The sequence below is a fragment of the Anolis carolinensis genome, chromosome 1 (assembly GCF_035594765.1).
Source record: "Anolis carolinensis isolate JA03-04 chromosome 1, rAnoCar3.1.pri, whole genome shotgun sequence".
NCBI classification, from domain to species: domain Eukaryota; kingdom Metazoa; phylum Chordata; class Lepidosauria; order Squamata; family Dactyloidae; genus Anolis; species Anolis carolinensis.
In genome coordinates, this window is record NC_085841.1 from 73,691,578 (window position 1) to 73,709,049 (window position 17,472).

The window sequence follows — 17,472 nt, forward strand, 5'->3', positions numbered from 1 at the left end:
TGCCCCTCCAAAGCCGGGAAGGGGGGAGCAAAGGAGCACCCATCCCCGCAGTGCGAGGCCGCGGCGCAAGGCTGCGGTGCAGGAAAACAACAGAAGTGGCTGCGGGGCCTCACGGCATGGGGATGGGTGCTCCTTTGCTCTCCCCACCTTCCCAGCTTTGGAGGGGCAGTGGGAGGGCGAGGGAGCCGCAGCCACTTCTGTTGTTTTCCTGTGCCGTGGCCTTGTGGCTCAGTGCTCCTTCACACTTCCCCCCCTCGCATCCCCATGGTGCGAGGCCACGGCGCAGGAAAATGTGGGGCCTCACGGTGCGGGGATTGGTGCTCCTTCGCTCTCCCCCTGGATTTGGAGGGGTGGTGGGAGGGTGAGGGAGTCGCAGCTGCTTCTCTTGTTTTCCCAGCTTTGGTGCTCCTTCACTCTTTTGCCTCCCAGCTTTGGAGAGGTGGTGAGAGGGCGAGGAAGCCCACCAGAGAGAGAAGCGGAGGCAAGCAGGCCAGCTTGGAGACAGATTAATTGCGCTTTTGGAGGCGCCTCAACTGCACCTCCTAGAGGATTGTGCCTTTCACAACTGCGTAGTTCGCGTATAGCTTGAGCCACCCCTGCTGTCCCCACAACGTATAGCATCTTCCAGTGAGTATTGCAAGGGGGTTGCTTTAAACCAGCTTTATCCCCCTACCATTTCTTGCTGGATGGGAGGATACACCTTTCTGAAATAAACAAAAGCACCTATGACAGCCTGGTGTTTGGACAAAGCTATGCAGCAAATAGGAGCAGCAGCAACATGGAAGAGATGAGATGCAAGCATGGCCTCAAAGTCAGCACAAATGTTCCAGGGGCTGTTCCAGAACCAGATTTAGGCCAGGCTTAACTGCCCATCCAATGTAGATGAGCTCTTTGTCATAGGTGGCCAGCCTCTCAGATATGGGCAACTTTCTAGTATCTATGATCTGATCTCTTGCGCCCAACCTTATATAGGTATGGGCCTCACCATAGTGCCAATGACATTTGGCTACAACCATGCAGTTCAGTGGCAAACAAGAAAGATCATTTTATAGTAAGTAGGAAAAGCTTTTAACAATGATTTTTTGTTTGCTCTTTGCATATTTTAAAATGAGCATTTCTGACTTACCTTAAAACTCCAGTTTCCGTCCAAATTCAGCAGTGTTGGGCCTGGTATTTCTGTGAAGGAGATGGGAGGAAGGAGGGAGAGAAAGGAGGAGAGCAGGAATGTTGTGGGGACCATTTGAGCCTTACAGACCAAGTCTTGCCTTTTTTCTCTCCTCCGGTTATTTTGGACTACAGCTCCTATCAGAGCCAGCTAATATTATCCAGTCAGGACTTATGGAGTCAATAATCCAGAACACCTGGAAAACATCAGGCTCAGGAAGAATGGAGTAGTGCATAGAACCAGAAATTCCCTAGAACAACAGAGTTTGGGGTACACACCTTAAGCAAATAAGGTTGATGACTGCATAATGAAATTATAGAATCATAGAATCATAGAATCATAGAATAGTAGAGTTGGAAGAGACCACATGGGCCATCCAGTCCAACCCCCTGCTAAGAAGCAGGAAATCGCATTCAAAGCACCCCCGACAGATGGCCATCCAGCCTCTGCTTAAAAGCCTCCAAAGAAGGAGCCTCCACCACAGCCCCGGGGAGAGAGTTCCACTGTCGAACAGCTCTCACAGTGAGGAAGTTCTTCCTGATGTTCAGGTGGAATCTCCTTTCCTGTAGTTTGAAGCCATTGTTCCGTGTCCTAGTCTGCAGGGCAGCAGAAAACAAGCTTGCTCCTTCCTCCCTATGACTTCCCTTCACGTATTTGTACATGGCTATCATGTCTCCTCTCAGCCTTCTCTTCTGCAGGCTAAACATGCCCAGCTCTTTAAGCCGCTCCTCATAGGGCTTGTTCTCCAGACCCTTAATCATTTTAGTCGCCCTCCTCTGGACGCTTTCCAGCTTGTCAACATCTCCCTTCAACTGTGGTGCCCAAAATTGGACACAGTATTCCAGGTGTGGTCTGACCAAGGCAGAATAGAGGGGGAGCATGACTTCCCTGGATCTAGACGCTATACCCCTATTGATGCAGGCCAGAATCCCATTGGCTTTTTTAGCAGCCGCATCACATTGTTGGCTCATGTTTAACTTGTTGTCCACAAGGACTCCAAGGTCTTTTTCGCACACACTGCTGTCAAGCCAGGCGTCCCCCATTCTGTATCTTTGATTTCCATTTTTTCTGCCGAAGTGAAGTATCTTGCATTTGTTGAACTTCATTTTGTTAGTTTTGGCCCATCTCTCTAGTCTGTCAAGATCGTTTTGAATTCTGCTCCTGTCTCCTGGAGTGTTAGCTATCCCTCCCAGTTTTGTGTCATCTGCAAACTTGATGATCGTGCCTTCTAACCCTTCGTCTAAGTCGTTAATAAAGATGTTGAACAGAACCGGGCCCAGGACAGAGCCCTGCGGCACTCCACTTGTCACTTCTTTCCATGATGAAGACGACGCATTGGTGAGCACCCTTTGGGTTCGTTCGCTTAGCCAATTACAGATCCACCTAACCGTAGTTTTGTCTAGACCACATTTAACTAGTTTGTTTGCCAGAAGGTCGTGGGGCACTTTGTCGAAGGCCTTACTGAAATCCAGGTACGCTACATCCACAGCATTCCCTGTATCGACCCAACTCGTAACTCTATCGAAAAAAGAGATCAGATTAGTCTTAGGTAAAGGTTTCAAGCATAAGAAGTAGAAGGGAGAACAAGATGAATTATTTCATGCACTTTTGGGAGGAGTGGCATACTCTGACAGGTTTTCAGCACTTCAGGGTGATTTTTAGTCTTCCTTTGTTGTGAGCATTTTCAGAAAGGCTTGCCAGTGTCAACTCAGTGCCATTTTTTTAATCTACTCTGGAAATGCAGCTGGCTGTGCTATGAGCTGGTATGCTTCCCAGTCCCATTGGAATGTCTATCATGTGAAAAAAATATTGCATCTTTCATGGTACTCTGAGAGGAATCTCTATCTCTGATCTGTATTAGGCTGCTACCGTATTTCATCATAATCATTCATAATAATCAAACGTTATGTGTGGATTATTCAGGCTTCATAAAGGACAACATTGACCACTTCATCTGATAATTGCAGGGCTGCTGAGGAGGCGCATATAACTCTGTCTCAATTTACTGCTGCTTTCATCTGCATCCTAATAGTAAGGCTGGACTGAGTCACAATCAAGGCAAGTAGGAAATATCAGAAGAAGCACTATGTCTAAAGGACAAGTCAACAGTGAGACAGTCATCACCATCTCTAATCTCCAGATTAGAGATGGTGATCTCTAATCACCTCCCCACCACCTCAGTATTTTCTCACTCCTGGTGTCAGCACTTCAGAAATGTCCATTTGTGGTGTCAGCCACAAGCACTGCAGCAGCCAGAAACTTGAATGGGTGCAAGAATGGCTGCACAATAACAAAAGGACATGTTAGTCTCCAGTAAGTGACACCCTGCTCATGTAAAACTAAAACAAAGAGTATACACAGTTCTATCAGTTTGGTAGCATTTTACCCATCCTGTGAAATCCTGTGGATTGTTTCTTGCTGTTTCTCAGATAGAGAGCTTTAGTCTACCCTTGTAAAGCCAATCTAAAAAAGAAAATAATTGAATTTGAGATCTTTATTCCAGCCCTTGGTAAGCCATTACAACATGTTTTCAGGGCCTTAGGGGGTGGTTTTTGCCAGGAATGACACCATGAGGGTGGTTCCCCTCTGCAAGACCCAGTTTTACTACATTCCCCCATTCCCAGCTTGGACATTTTGGAGCTTCCTCGCACAGTGTACACAGTCCTTTTGGAAGTTTTCCCCAAAATGTCAAGATGTTGAAAATATCATAGAGAACTACAAAATACCGAGGGAGTACTTTTGTAGGAGCTTCTCTCACTCTTAATTAATCACAGAATGATAGATTAGACTTGGAGGGTAGTCCCCCACCTGTGATCATACATTGGTAGCCACTCCAGAACCAGAGCTCTGTGGTAGACACTTCTAAGTCCTTGCCTAAAATATAAATCCTAGGAATCAGTTAAAGTAGTATTAAACTATTATAGTTGTGTTGCATAGATACAGTTTTGGCCTCATTGCCAGTGTTGATGCCAGTTTGGTGGCTTTAACTCCATCAGCTTTTGCATATAAAATTATTCTACTGAAGCAGAAATATTTCTTGGATGGAGACTTCAGTATAAAAAGAACCAAGATACAGCTTTCATCTGGCATGCAGATGAAAGCTGTACTTGTCACTCTTTTAATATATTGCCTATATTGTCTATTCATATACTGCACATATATACTAAGCACTGCATTACCTTTGCTTTATGGTCTAAAATAGACAAAAGAATATGGCTCCTATTGTTAAGCTGTTGTTTGAATTTTGGTGAATAACAGAATTTATGGGGGTGAAAGGGAGTCAGTGATTAAAAGAATCCTTTCATTTCTTTCAAAATAATTTGGGCAGCAACTGCCTATTAGTTTCTCATAGCATAAACCATGGCTCCTTGGAGATCGACATCTGGTAGGAAGTCCTTAATTAGAATATTCCTCGGCTGCTTCTCCAGAGAGTTGATTATTCAGCAAGGGGATGATCCTGGGAACTCAATTTGTATTACAAGAAAAGAATGAACTGTTACTAGCATAGAACAGAGACAATCAAGATGGTGTATTGGATTTTGAATAAAAGCTTGACAGTTCTGTTATTTGTAAGTATCCATTTCATAATCAAGCTACTGAGTTTGATTAATTTTTGATATTTTATAGGAAGTCTTACTGTTATTCCTTTCTTACTGTTAAGTCTTTCAGTTGTGACATTTCAATCTACAATCAATGCACAGTATAAACTCTTCCTTCCATGCGTCTCTTAGACTACTCCTTCTTAAATACAATGTGGTTGAAAGATTTTTTTTAATTAATAGCTCTTCTGTTGTCTACTTTAGGGTGGCACTTGTGAATTTGTGAATACACATTTGACTAATATTTAAAAAACCGAGGGAAGAGACACTGATTGGCAATCCATTATTGTTGTAGGTAATGTGGCTGGGGGTGAATTTATACCTGTTTATTGACACTTTTACCTGGTATGAAGATGAAGATGCTTATGTCTACACACGGGTTATGCTAGGTGTAAGTAACACTTTGTTAAATGCCTCCTCAGTGAAATTTCAAATTAGTGACAGATCTTTGTTGTGTATACTCAAATCTCACTGATTTGTATGATGTCATTACATTCTGATATTTTAGATTGCATCTTATCTTTTCATTCATTCATGCATTCATTCATTCATTCACTCATTTAATGTATATCCTGTTCCTCTTCCAGTATGGAACCCAAGGCAGCATTCAAACACCACATACCTCTTCAACTATGTTTAGCCAAATTTTCCTAGATTTAACTATTTGCCAGTTGATTTATTTATCTTTATGACTGAACAAAGAACTGTTTCATACATTTTTGGTAATCATAAACCAATGTGCTCTTTTTAAAAAAATAATAGTATCTATTGTATATTGAACTTGCCCATAGAGTCTTAAATGAAATATCCCTCACCTAACTGTAACCTAACTGCAAAAATGTCATGCCTATCTGCTGCACCAGAATCTCATGGTTTGGTATAGCCTTACTTATTTGTTGGTGCCTTCAGATCAAGACATAACTAAATAAATTCTAAGACTGTTTGTTGCTTAACGAGAACACAGCTGCGCTCCTTCGATGAGGAATGTCACCTCTTGTTATTTTGTTCAGACACAAAGTCTTCGAGTTTGAAAAAGGAACTTGTTGGACTACAGTTTTCACAATAATCTAGCTAGCATGGCTACTGAGCTTGCTGTCTGAAGCATTTTGGGAACTGTAGTCCCCCCAAATTAATGTTTCTATGTTCTGAGAATTCCTCTGTTTCATTTATTACACTGCTGGTTTTCTCCCCTGTTAGTCATTTCACACATAAGAGCTAATTTTGGGCATAGATTTGAGCTTTGAGACACAAAGATTTGACAGCTTTGAAGTACTGAGAATATTTCTTTTCCTTTTTATTTCCTCTCAAATGGTTAAAACTTTTGTCATTCTGTGTACAGACCACACTTGCCTGGGCAAGAGCCTCGGCCACTTGTCTCAACTTTAACTGCCTGCTAATCCTCTTACCAGTCAGCAGAAACCTTATTTCGTTTTTAAGGGGAACAAGTTTTGTAAGTACTTATCTCTGTTCAGTAGGTATTATCCTTTTAACTATACTTCTTGACATAATTTATCAGTATAATCTGGTTTGGGACTGTATTAACAACCAGAGCTTGGAAGTGTTACTTTTTAAGACCACCAGCGAATGCCATTTGAGGAATCTGAAAGTTCTAGTTCAAAAATAACTTTCTTGGCTCTGATAAAATGTCCCTCCACCCCATCTCCTTTTTGCAGCTTGGAAGAACTAAAGAGACTGTGGAACTGAATTGCAAGAAGATAGTCATAGCTAGAAAGTCAAAAATCACTTGAATGTTGCAGATATCGTAATAACATTACATAATAACATTGAATGTAATGTTGGCTTTAGATTGAGAGAGGTAATGCAATTCATGGGATGGTCCTACTAGAGGAAAAGGAAAGATGATTTTCCTTTAGTCCACTTCTGCGCAGACCCTACAGTCTTTTATGTTTTCATTTTTTTTTCTCCTCGAAATTATTTTGGGAGTCATGCACTCTTCAAGTTATCCCGCTCCTCCTTTGACAGAATTTCAAATAGAATAAAATCTTTTGCTTTCATTTTTGACTAACCACAGTTTAGCCTTATGTACAAAGTTGGGAAAACCCTAATGGTTTAAGATATTAAGGTGATCTAATGATCTAATGCTAATCTGGGTTTTAGAGAAGTGGTGAACACACATTAGGTTTTAGTCTAAAGTGAAAAGGAGCTATCCACAGTGCTGAATACTATCCCTGGAATAGGTTCACCATCTCAGAAAGTTCCTTTAAAGTTTGCAGCAAACTCAGAGTGGATTTAGCACTCTACTGACACAGAAGTCATCACCCACCTCTGGGCTTATTCTTTTAATCATGTGCCATATTTCAAGTTTGGGAGCCATGTGATATAGGAATTGATAGTCTAACCGGTTTGGAAGCCCACTGGATGTCCTTGAGCAAGTCATATTCTCTGAGATTGAGAAGAAGGCAGTCGTAAAGCTAATCTGAACAATTTTTGCTAAGGAAACTTTATGTTAAGATTTCCATTGATTGAAGTTGGCGTGAAGGTATGTGACTACAATTTTAAAGTTATGACAGGGACTTGGTCTGAAAACAGTGATATTGGATAAGATTTTAAAATATATTTTTCTTTTCATTAAGTGTTACAGAGGCATGCTAAGGAGACAGCTGGATAAAAACATCACATTTCACAAGACTGTAGCCTATGGAGTAGCTGTAAATGCAAGTAAGTTTTAACCTTATGCTTGCAGTGTATGTCCCCTTGTTCCACTTTATAGAAGGATGGGTCATATTTTTTTAGCTATTTGTTTCGTCCAGGGTTCCCATATCCCAAGTGCATATTATGTACTTGCTATACAGTGAGCTCATGGTAGTCACTGGGATTTGATTCCCCGATGAAAACCAAAATCTGTGGGTGTTCAAGTCCCATCATATACACTGGCATAAAATGGTGTCTATTATGTAAAATTGTGAAATCAAAGTTTATTTTCTGGATTTTTAAAAAAGGTTTCAAGTCATGGATTGTTGAATCCATGAATACAGAATCCATAAATATGAAGGGCTGACAATGTTAGACTATAGAGATGGGCAATGAGCGACCCTTCATATTCTATTGAATTGTAACTCCCATAAAATGTAGAAAGTTACCCCAAAATTAACACAAAAAGTAAATTGCGGGGGGGGGGGCTGATGGCTTCAGGAGGAAGACTGTTCAATTTAAGCAACTTGTTCAATTTTAGGAGAGATCTTTAACACAACCGTGTCATAAAGCCCATTCTCCTGTACCAGGGACCATCCTCACACAGTTTTACAGCAGTCAAAGCAGAAATTGGAATGTTTACTACTCTTTGAACATTTTGTTCCCTTCACTCTTTCCAGGAAAAACCACAAATCTTCTTACTGCAATGGAGATCTAATGTACACGGTATATGGAAATGACAGATGATTCCAGCTTTCTGGTTAATAGTAGTTTAACTGAGCTATTCCAGAAAATGGTCATTTGTCTTTCCCTTTTTTACTTTGCTATTTTTGTAAATTTTGGGTGTTTTAGTATGGTTTAATTAGGTAGATTGTAGTAGCTGTGTTAGTATAGGTTAATTGTATTTTGTATTTGATCCTTTTGTGTACCTCTTACCTCATATGCTGTTTTATATTATATATTGTTAATAAAGATATTTTAAAGAAAGAAATAACAGAAAAAGCAGCTCACAATTTCTACCTAAGAGTTGCAGATTATTGTTGAGTATGGCATGATTCCCACCAGGATCAATCAACTCCAGTTTTGCTCTTTGTTTTGCTTTAAAAAATTCTAAAAAGGTACGGAATGCAGACCACGCCGTGTAGTGGTATGCTCATCTATCATGCCCAGCAATTTATTAATTTAGTTTCATCATAAGAATGCACACTTTTTAAAACCTTTTAATTAAAAAGGCATTCCAGGAATAGAAATCAAGTCATTCGGTTGTTTTTTTCATGTATCAAACTTGAATAGAGCATCAAAGTAAAAAGGATCAATGTGGAATATCTTCCCTATGCAAATATCAGTAGAAGAGCAGGACATTTTTACAGGACAATAAGGAAATAAATGTCTGAATTTTCTCTCCCCACCTCCTATGATCTTAATATTTACCCCCCCCCCCCCAGCAGTACTCATTATGGGGCAAGTGTCAGTATACTTAATGCAAGGTCACGTTTAACATCCTGTCTAGTTTGGTAAGAGAGAAGGGAAAGTTGTGTTGATGTATTTGTAACAAAGCAAGGACATAATTCATTAAGACTGTGGGTTCAAATCATTTGATTCAGATTAAGGGCACTACCAGTTTTGGGCAGGTCCATTGTTTGGAGGTCTTTGGTACTCATTGACCCAACAGTCCTGTTGATTGTGCACATGATACTGGTGGTAGAGGTAATGGTTGGGAGATGGCCCAACATCCACTCTTTAGTTGAGGAAGGAGAACCCCATCACAATAGAATCATAGAATCATAGACTAGATAGCCTTGTGGAACATCCAGTCTAACTCTCTGCCAAGAAGCAGGAAAATAGCATTCAGAGCACCCCCGACAGATAGCCATCTAGTCTCTGCTTAAAAGCCTCTAAAGAAGGAGCCTCCACCACAGTCCGGAGCAGAAAGTTCTACTGCTGAACAGCTCTCACAGTTAGGTAGTTCTTCCTAAAGTTCAGGTGTAATCTTCTTTCCTGTAGTTTGAAGCCATTGTTCCGCGTCCTAGTCTCCAGGGCAGCAGAAAACAAATGTTCTCCCTCCTCTTTATGACTTCCCCTCAAAAACGTATACACAGCCATCATGTCTCCTTTCAGCTTTCTCTTCTGCAGGTTAAACATGCCCAGCTCTTTAAGTCGCTCCTTATAGAGCTTGTTCTCCAGACCCTTGATCATTTTAGACGTCCTCCTCTGGACACATTCCAGTTTGTCAGCATCTCCCTTCAATTGTGGTGCCCAGCACTGGACACAGTATTGCAGGTGCGATCTGACCAAGGCAGAATAGAGGGGTATTTTATTTATTTATTTACAGTATTTATATTTCGCCCTTCTCACCCTGAAAGGGACTCAGGGCGAATCACAATGTACATATACATGGAAAACATTCAGTGCCATTAGACATATGATATTACAGACAAAGACACAGAGGCAATTTAACATTTTCCAGCTTTGGGCTTCATGAGGGTATGCTCTATTCCGACCACAGGTGAGCTGCTGTTTCATCATCCACTGTGACACTGAGTTCTTGATGGAGTACTTCCTCATTCTTCCACACGGTGCTGGACCTTTTTTATGGTGATGTAAATTACTTAAATTAGCCTCCCCACATAAGCAGTACCTACATTTCCTACTTGACAGATGCAACAGTCTTTCGGTTGCTTAGGTCAACAATGAGCTAGGCTATTTAATGGTTGGGCACTCAATCTGACCCGGGCTGGTTTCGAACTCATGACCTCTCAGTCAGTAGTGATTTAGCATTATTTCCCTGGATCTAGACACTATACTCCAATTTATGCAGGCCAAAATCCCAGTGGCTTTTTAAGCTGCTGCATAATTACATATGGTAACGATTACCAGGATATATTGCTGTGATATATTCTATGAAAGGCTGCTCTTGGAACCTGTTCAGAAAGCTCCACTATTACAAAATACTTTTTTCGGTATTGACTAGGTAAATGAAGCATAATATCTTAACTGAGATTCTGCATTGCATGGGGCAGAATATAATGGTCGATTCCCTGAATTTTTACCTAGCTCAGTATGCAAACCCAAGTGAGCAGTGGTATACTACTAGCTACCCAACCAATAACCATAGCTAAGAGTGTAAGTATATGCTGCAGCTATGATTTAAGATCCCATCAAGTCCTTTTGCTTTTCATGGCCTGTTTTATTTTTGTGCATCACATTTAAACTAACATTAACCATAATTTATCCTAAACTTTCCAGTCCTAATCTGACATTGCAAACCATCCAGAGCTGTATACAAAAGATCAGATAATAAGTACTGCTCATTTTTTCAGTCATATACTCATCTTTGGTATGATATAACAATTGGTGATCAATCAATTGTAATGAGAATACTAATCTGCTTAATTAGAAGGCAAGTGGCACCAATGCAACTATTATTCCAGCCAGGCATGCAGGGAGATTGAGGAGTGAGTTTTACTCTTGAATAAGTACAAGCACTAGTTCAATAACAGCTGTATATGCTTCAGTGAGAACAAACAAGGATTAATACATCAAGACGTAGCTCTTTAGTCCTTTCTTTGCTTACTGAACAGATAATGACCTGTAATTGCTGCTCATTTACTACACCCTCCTCAAATAAGAACAGAGCAATGAGATGGATGGGAAAATATAGACTACTGTGCCGCAGAGTAATATTAGAGCATGTCAGCAATTCACATATCATATCAGGGGATAGGGAATTGAAATTTATGACTATTGAACTGATTACTGGTCATGAAAATTGATGTCCAATTGCCATACTGGGATTCGCACTCAGGCTTTTCATAACATCTCTGAAAAATGCTCCACTCGCCTTCTTAACTTTTATTGGAAAAGGTTCTTCTGTCATACTGAGAAGTAAAGCCAATCTGAAATTGGTTGAATAATCTTTCGTCTTATGTGGTTTAAAACTCAGGTCTATTCTTGATTTTTGAATTTCAGTCCCTTTAAAATGCTGTTTTTTTTAAAAAAAAAAATCCACAGAACTTCCCAAATTTGAAAAAACCCTTTTTAGTGTGTATGTATGGGGGTGGGGGGGTGGGTGTCTTTTAACACGCTGTGTTAAATTGTGGGTTTCCTTACAACAATGTGAACTAGCCAGGAGAATCCACTGTGCCTGAATCAGAATGTCTTCTATATTTCAGTTTCCATCTCATGAAGACGTTGGCTTTAGTTTTGAATGAGATCTGAACGATATCAAAAGCATTTCCATACATTTGGTTCTGCCACTTTTCCTGTATTCTCCTTGATTTTTGTTAAAACTGAAATTAAACCACAAGTAAAGACAAAACTTCAAACAGGCTAAGAAAGGGAGGGTTGTTTGAATTGAACCAATTTCAAGTAAGTAAGTAAAACTTTATTTCTATCCTGCCCCATCTCCCCAAGGGGACTCAGGGTGGCTCACAATATAAAAGACAAACATTCAGTGCCATAAAATACAACGATAAATTAAACAAATACAAATAAGCGGTACAAAACATTAGACAGTGACAGTTTATGCCAGTCACATGAAAAACAATATTAACAAATTGCACACGGACTACAACAAGAGTACATTTTTCAGGAAGTATCTCATTCCCACTAATGCTCTGTGCACATTCTTTTGCTTTCCAACAAAGTTAAGGAGACAGGTACTGCTATGTTTTGTGTCTATCTAGATAAAACTAAGGAAACTGTAAGCATGCACAAATTAACACATGGAAGAGCTTCTATAGAAAACGTGAGGAGGGTTATACTGGAACAATCAGACAGTGACTTTTATTCGAAAGTGCTCATCCAAATGGGGAGAAATATCTGTCATAGCACATTATTTTCTTCACCTTAGTAACTTGGATGTAGTGTGCTTTGGTTTGTCATTGGAAGGAAAAGAAAAACATAATGTGCATATTAGATTGCTGATATGCACATTCTGGGGAATTGATCTTTAAAAAAAATCCATAGTGATAAGAAAAACAAATTAAATGTAAGGTGTATTAATGGGTTTCTCAGGAAATCTATTGTGGGAGGAAAAGCAGGCTAATTATGCAACATGCAAATTCCATTTGGTATCTATTATCATTCTGAATAATTTTGTAAGAGTTAAAATATGTCATATCACAAATGAGCTGAGTTTTATTTTGCTATGTACATTAGTTCATTCTAGAAAATGAATGATAAAAAGGTAAAGGTTTCCCCTGACGTTAAGTCCAGCCATGTCTGACTCTGTGGGTTGGTGCTCATCTCAATTTCTAAGCCGAAGAGCTGGCGTTGTCCATAGACACCTCCAAGGTCACATTGGCATGTTTTTGAACTGCTAGGTTGGCAGAAGCTGGAGCTAACAGCAGCCACTCAAGCCATTCCCGGGGTTTGAACCTGGGACCTTTCGGTCTGCAAGTTCAGCAGCTCAGTGCTTTAACACACTTCGCCACCGGGGCTCCTATGATATCGAATGTTAATCTACTGATTTTTCAAGGTGTACATAACAGTATATTATTGTGAAGTTATATGTGTTTTCTTTATGAAGCAGAAGAAATAAAGATTTATCATCAGAATTAAAAGTATACATTATTAATATTTGTTAACCCTAATGTTGATTACAATATTTATTTTTTGTGAAAGCAAAGGGTAAATCAGTCCTATCCACACTATAAAAAGAATTCATTTTCGCTTTGCATGATCTTGAACTGGTTTGATTCCCCTTTGGGTCACTCTTAACCATTAAAATCTACACCAAATGTGTGTTGACAGCCACAACATTTCTGCCTCAAAATTCATTTTGGGATAAAAGAGAGCATCCTATTTCCACATCATAGTTACTCACACCAATCGTCTTTCTTGTTTTCCTGTCAATCTTACTATGAAAGACTTTGACTGATGGAGATAGGAAACACTCCTCCCACATGAAGTTCACAGCATTTTCTAAGGGAAGGGATACTCAGAGGTATCTATAGTGCCCAGAATTTATTGGCAACCTCCCATTTGGAAGCTAACCCTGCTTAGCTTCCAAAATCACAGGATCCCAGCTTTAGAAATGCATTAGTTAATATATGTGAAAACACATATCTTTTGGGCTAAAATTTGGGAAGTGGCCTCTAAAAAGAAGCAGCTATCAAACTCCAGGGCTGGAGGGACTTGGCAAGAGCTATAACAAAGAGCTGAACAGTGGAGCATTAGCAGTACCTGGAAGAAGAGGCAAAGGGGAACTATGGGTGGAGCAAGTTGGTGTTGTCGTTCTAAGAGAACGTTCTCAGTCTATTGAGTTTGGGGGAGTGAGAGAGCACCACATATTTCTAGCTGCAGACTTGTGCATGCCCCTTTTTTTTTAAGAAGAAGCCACATGGAAATTAATGGGTTTAAATTCTTTGTCATGCCTACTAAGGTTTGAGGGACACTCCATCATTCTGAGCCTGGAACCAGATTGGCTGCCCCTTTTACTAGAGGGAAGGACTGTGCCTGCTAGTGCTTCCTCTACCAAGAATCATAGAGTTGGATGAGATTGCATAGGTCTGCATCTAGTTCAAACCTCTGTCATGCAGGAAAAGCACCATCAAAGCATCCCTGACAGATGGCCATCCAGTCTGTTTAAGAACCTCCAAAGGAGGAGATTCCACCACACTCCAAGGCAGTGAGTTGCACTGTTGAACAGCTCTTACAGTCAGGAAATCCCTATTAATGTTCAAGTAGAATCTCCCTTCCTGCAATTTGAACCCATTGCTCCAAGTCCTAGTCTCCAGGATGGCAGAAAACAAGCCTGCTCCAACCTCCTTATGACATCCTTTCAGATATTTATACATGACAATCATGTCTTCTCTCAACCTTCTATTCTGCAGGCTAAACATACTTTAAGTCGCTCCTCTTAAGCCATGGTCTCCAGACCTTTGATCATTGTAGTTGCTCTCCTCAGGATGCCTCCCAGCTTGTTAATATCCCTCTTGAATTGTGATGCCCCGAACTGGACACTGTATTCCAGGTTACTGTTTGACCAAAGCAGAATAAAGGGTCAGCTTCTCCTGCCCTTAATCACCTCACCTCTCCTCCAATTCCAACTTGATCCTGATGTTAAAAAGCCAGATTTTCTTTAAACTGTAGAATAAAAAGTGAGGGGTTTTAACTGCATTACAGCCTGAAAGAAGTGTTTTCACAGTGAAAACAGTTGTGCATTCTGTGCTCCGATGGCTGCAGACATGAGATAGACATAACCTTTTTGCTAGTGTCCATCTGACCTATACTTTCAATATCAGAATCTATTATCTGCCCATTATTACTAAGGATAAATGCTAAATAAAATTTATACTACACTCGGGATACAGGTGTATTACTAAGGACTTCATCACAAGGACCTGGAGAAAATGAGGGAAAGCAGGGGAAAGGGTGGAGTTTCATGGTGTTCTGTCTTCCATCACACTAAGATCACCTTCTCTTGCTTCTAAGTCAACCATCTGCTTAATTCCCATCACATGGGCAGCCGATGACTACTCCCATTTCAAGGATACTAGCACACTTTTAAAAACAGGCATCCTTTAAGGATGCTGTGATACCTCAGGCACCTTTGGCCCCTGACCCGGTGACTATTGCTAACCAGGACGAAGAAGACTTTGGTTTTCTTCCAAGTCAGCAAGATTCAGCTCCTTTCCAGATGCCTTCTATTGACATTGCTGAGCCAGCACCAATTAAGGATGCCCTTGAAACAGTGCCGGCTCTCCCAGATTCTCCGGACGGGTTAGCGTTTGATCGCAGAGCCTTTTTGAAAACAGAAAGATCGCAGAGACAAAGTTTGAGGAGAAGCACCAGATTAGCGGAGTGCGGTGATTATGGCTAAGCTTGGTTCTCTTGGGAAGAATTAGGGAGTCAGGTACCTGGTGCGGTGACTAGGGCAGGCTCAGTTCTCTTGGGAAGAATTGGGGAGTCAGGCACCTGTTTTGGGGGAGCTTATGAACTTCAATAAAAGTATTGCGCTGGGAACTTTCCTTTGCGGTGTCAACTTTACTTCTGACTGAAGAACATCATCGTCTCTAGCTCTCGCATCCCAAGTGGTCTGACGGCGTGCTTACTCTCGAGTAGACAGGTCTACCTTCCTGCCCTGGTTTGGACTGCGTTTCAGCTCCAGTACATCTAGCCCATGCCTTGCCTTGAAATCTTGTTTTTGGACATTTACTTCAGAGAACTCATCTGAGTTACCTTGCTCCTTTCCCTCCACTTAATCCTCAAACCGAGGTTGAGTGTGCTTCGGTCTATGGACTTTGGACTCTAATATTGGACATAAGACTTTCACTTATTGGACTAATTTTGATCTTTCCTGAAAGGCCAACTGTCTGCTCAACTTTTCTGCTTATTTTCTTTTGGAACTTTATTTGCTTCAATAAAGATATTATATTGTTATTGGCCTCTGTGTTGGTTTTCAGTGCTCTCGCTGCCTAGAGGTGTAACAGATGCATTGTCTTCAAGACTCTACCACTGAAGCAGATTAAAAGCATTTTAAAGTGGCACTTCCCTTGGGGTCATTTGCACTGAGATTTGTTTCCTCCCATTGGCCCTCCAGGATTTCGATTATTTGTCTTTTTTTAAAAAATCACCCCGAATCATAGGAAGTCATTTTAAATAAAACCTGATTTTTAGTCTCTGCATTGGCGATCTGGGGAAATGGGCATTTCAGCTCCTCCCACACACAGCGTCATCATGTTTTTTACAAGTGGGCAAAAGGGATTAACATAACGTGGGAAAATGGGCCATTTTGCCCATCTCTATGTGGGGAATTTAAAAATAAGTCTACTGCCAATTGGCTTCATAATCATTGGAAAAACCAACACTTTAGAAACTGCAAAATACCTCAATATCACAGTTGAAGTTTGCTTCGGCTGAAGAGCACCATGGATTGCCAGTTCTTAAATGTGTAGAAATGCTTATTTTACTTTTTTTTCGTGTCAGGAGCAACCGGAGTTGCTTCTGGAGTGAGAGAATTGGCCGTCTGCAAGGACGTTGCCCAGGGGACGCCCGGATGTTTTGATGTTTTTACCATCCTTGTGGGAGGCTTCTCTCATGTCCCCGCATGGAGCTGGAGCTGATAGAGGGAGCTCATCCACACTCTCCCCAGGTGGGATTCGAACCTGGCAGCTTTCAGGTCAGCAACCCAACCTTCAAGTCACTTAGTCCACTACGCCATCTGGGGGCTCCTGCTTATTTTACTGTATGTGATGAAGTCATAAGCCCACCATTTGAGCAATCATGCATTAACTGAAGAAACAGTCATTTGATTCCCAATAATGGCATATTATAATCTTCACTTAAAGTAACCCTTTCTTTTTATAGTTATCCACATCATTGCACACTTGGTCAACATAGAACGATTTCACTACAGCCAGTCGAAACAAGCAGGTGTGTTAAGCCACACATTATCTGACATTGGCAAGAGCCCCAATGAAAGTTACTTGAACCCAATCAGGAGCTATGAAACAGTAAGTTGCCTATATTCTTATTGTTAGTGATTGGTCTTTCTTAATGGATCTCTTCCCCCACATCCAAAACATCCACACATACTAATCCTATGGTAATATGTTAATGTGAAAGTGAAAGACCTGTGCTGCAAACTAGTGGAAGCTTCTGAGTATTCAAAATGCTTTCAGTTCTTCCCTAACAATATTCTTTTATTTTACCAAGCACAAACACACTCTGTACCATATGTTAGCAAGGTATTTTTGAAATGACCATGATTTTAAAACAAAAAACTTATGATAATTCAGAGTTCTTCATCCCATACATAAACTCATACATAGTTTTAAATTCAATTGTTATGCCCAACTAGGAGAAATGAACTGAATCCATAAGAATTGGTAAGTAAAGTGTCCTATAAGTTATATTGGTTTAATGGGTCTACTCTAGTGAAAATGATAATAATAACCCACCCCTCCTTAAGGTTCGAAGCAGGATACAACATTGTTAAAACGAGATAAAACACGACTAAAATAAAACAATGATATTTAGATCATTGTTTTTTACAAAATGTTTCCATGCTTCAAAGCAGGTAGAGAACACCTATTGGAAAAAGGAGCAGCA

General features: G+C 40.6%; 1 protein-coding gene across 1 annotated transcript in view; it reads left to right on the forward strand.

The window, feature by feature from the left end:
* The first annotated feature begins 4,266 nt into the window (after nt 1-4,266).
* The window catches only part of nox3 (NADPH oxidase 3), a 41,835-nt gene continuing 28,629 nt past the window's right edge, over nt 4,267-17,472 (forward strand). Inside the window, exons 1-5 of the mRNA XM_003215776.4 lie at nt 4,267-4,734; nt 5,060-5,155; nt 6,104-6,214; nt 7,359-7,443; nt 16,729-16,874. Coding sequence (XP_003215824.1) covers nt 4,690-4,734; nt 5,060-5,155; nt 6,104-6,214; nt 7,359-7,443; nt 16,729-16,874 — 483 coding nt within the window. The 5' untranslated portion in view covers nt 4,267-4,689. The remainder of the gene's footprint in view (nt 4,735-5,059; nt 5,156-6,103; nt 6,215-7,358; nt 7,444-16,728; nt 16,875-17,472) is intronic.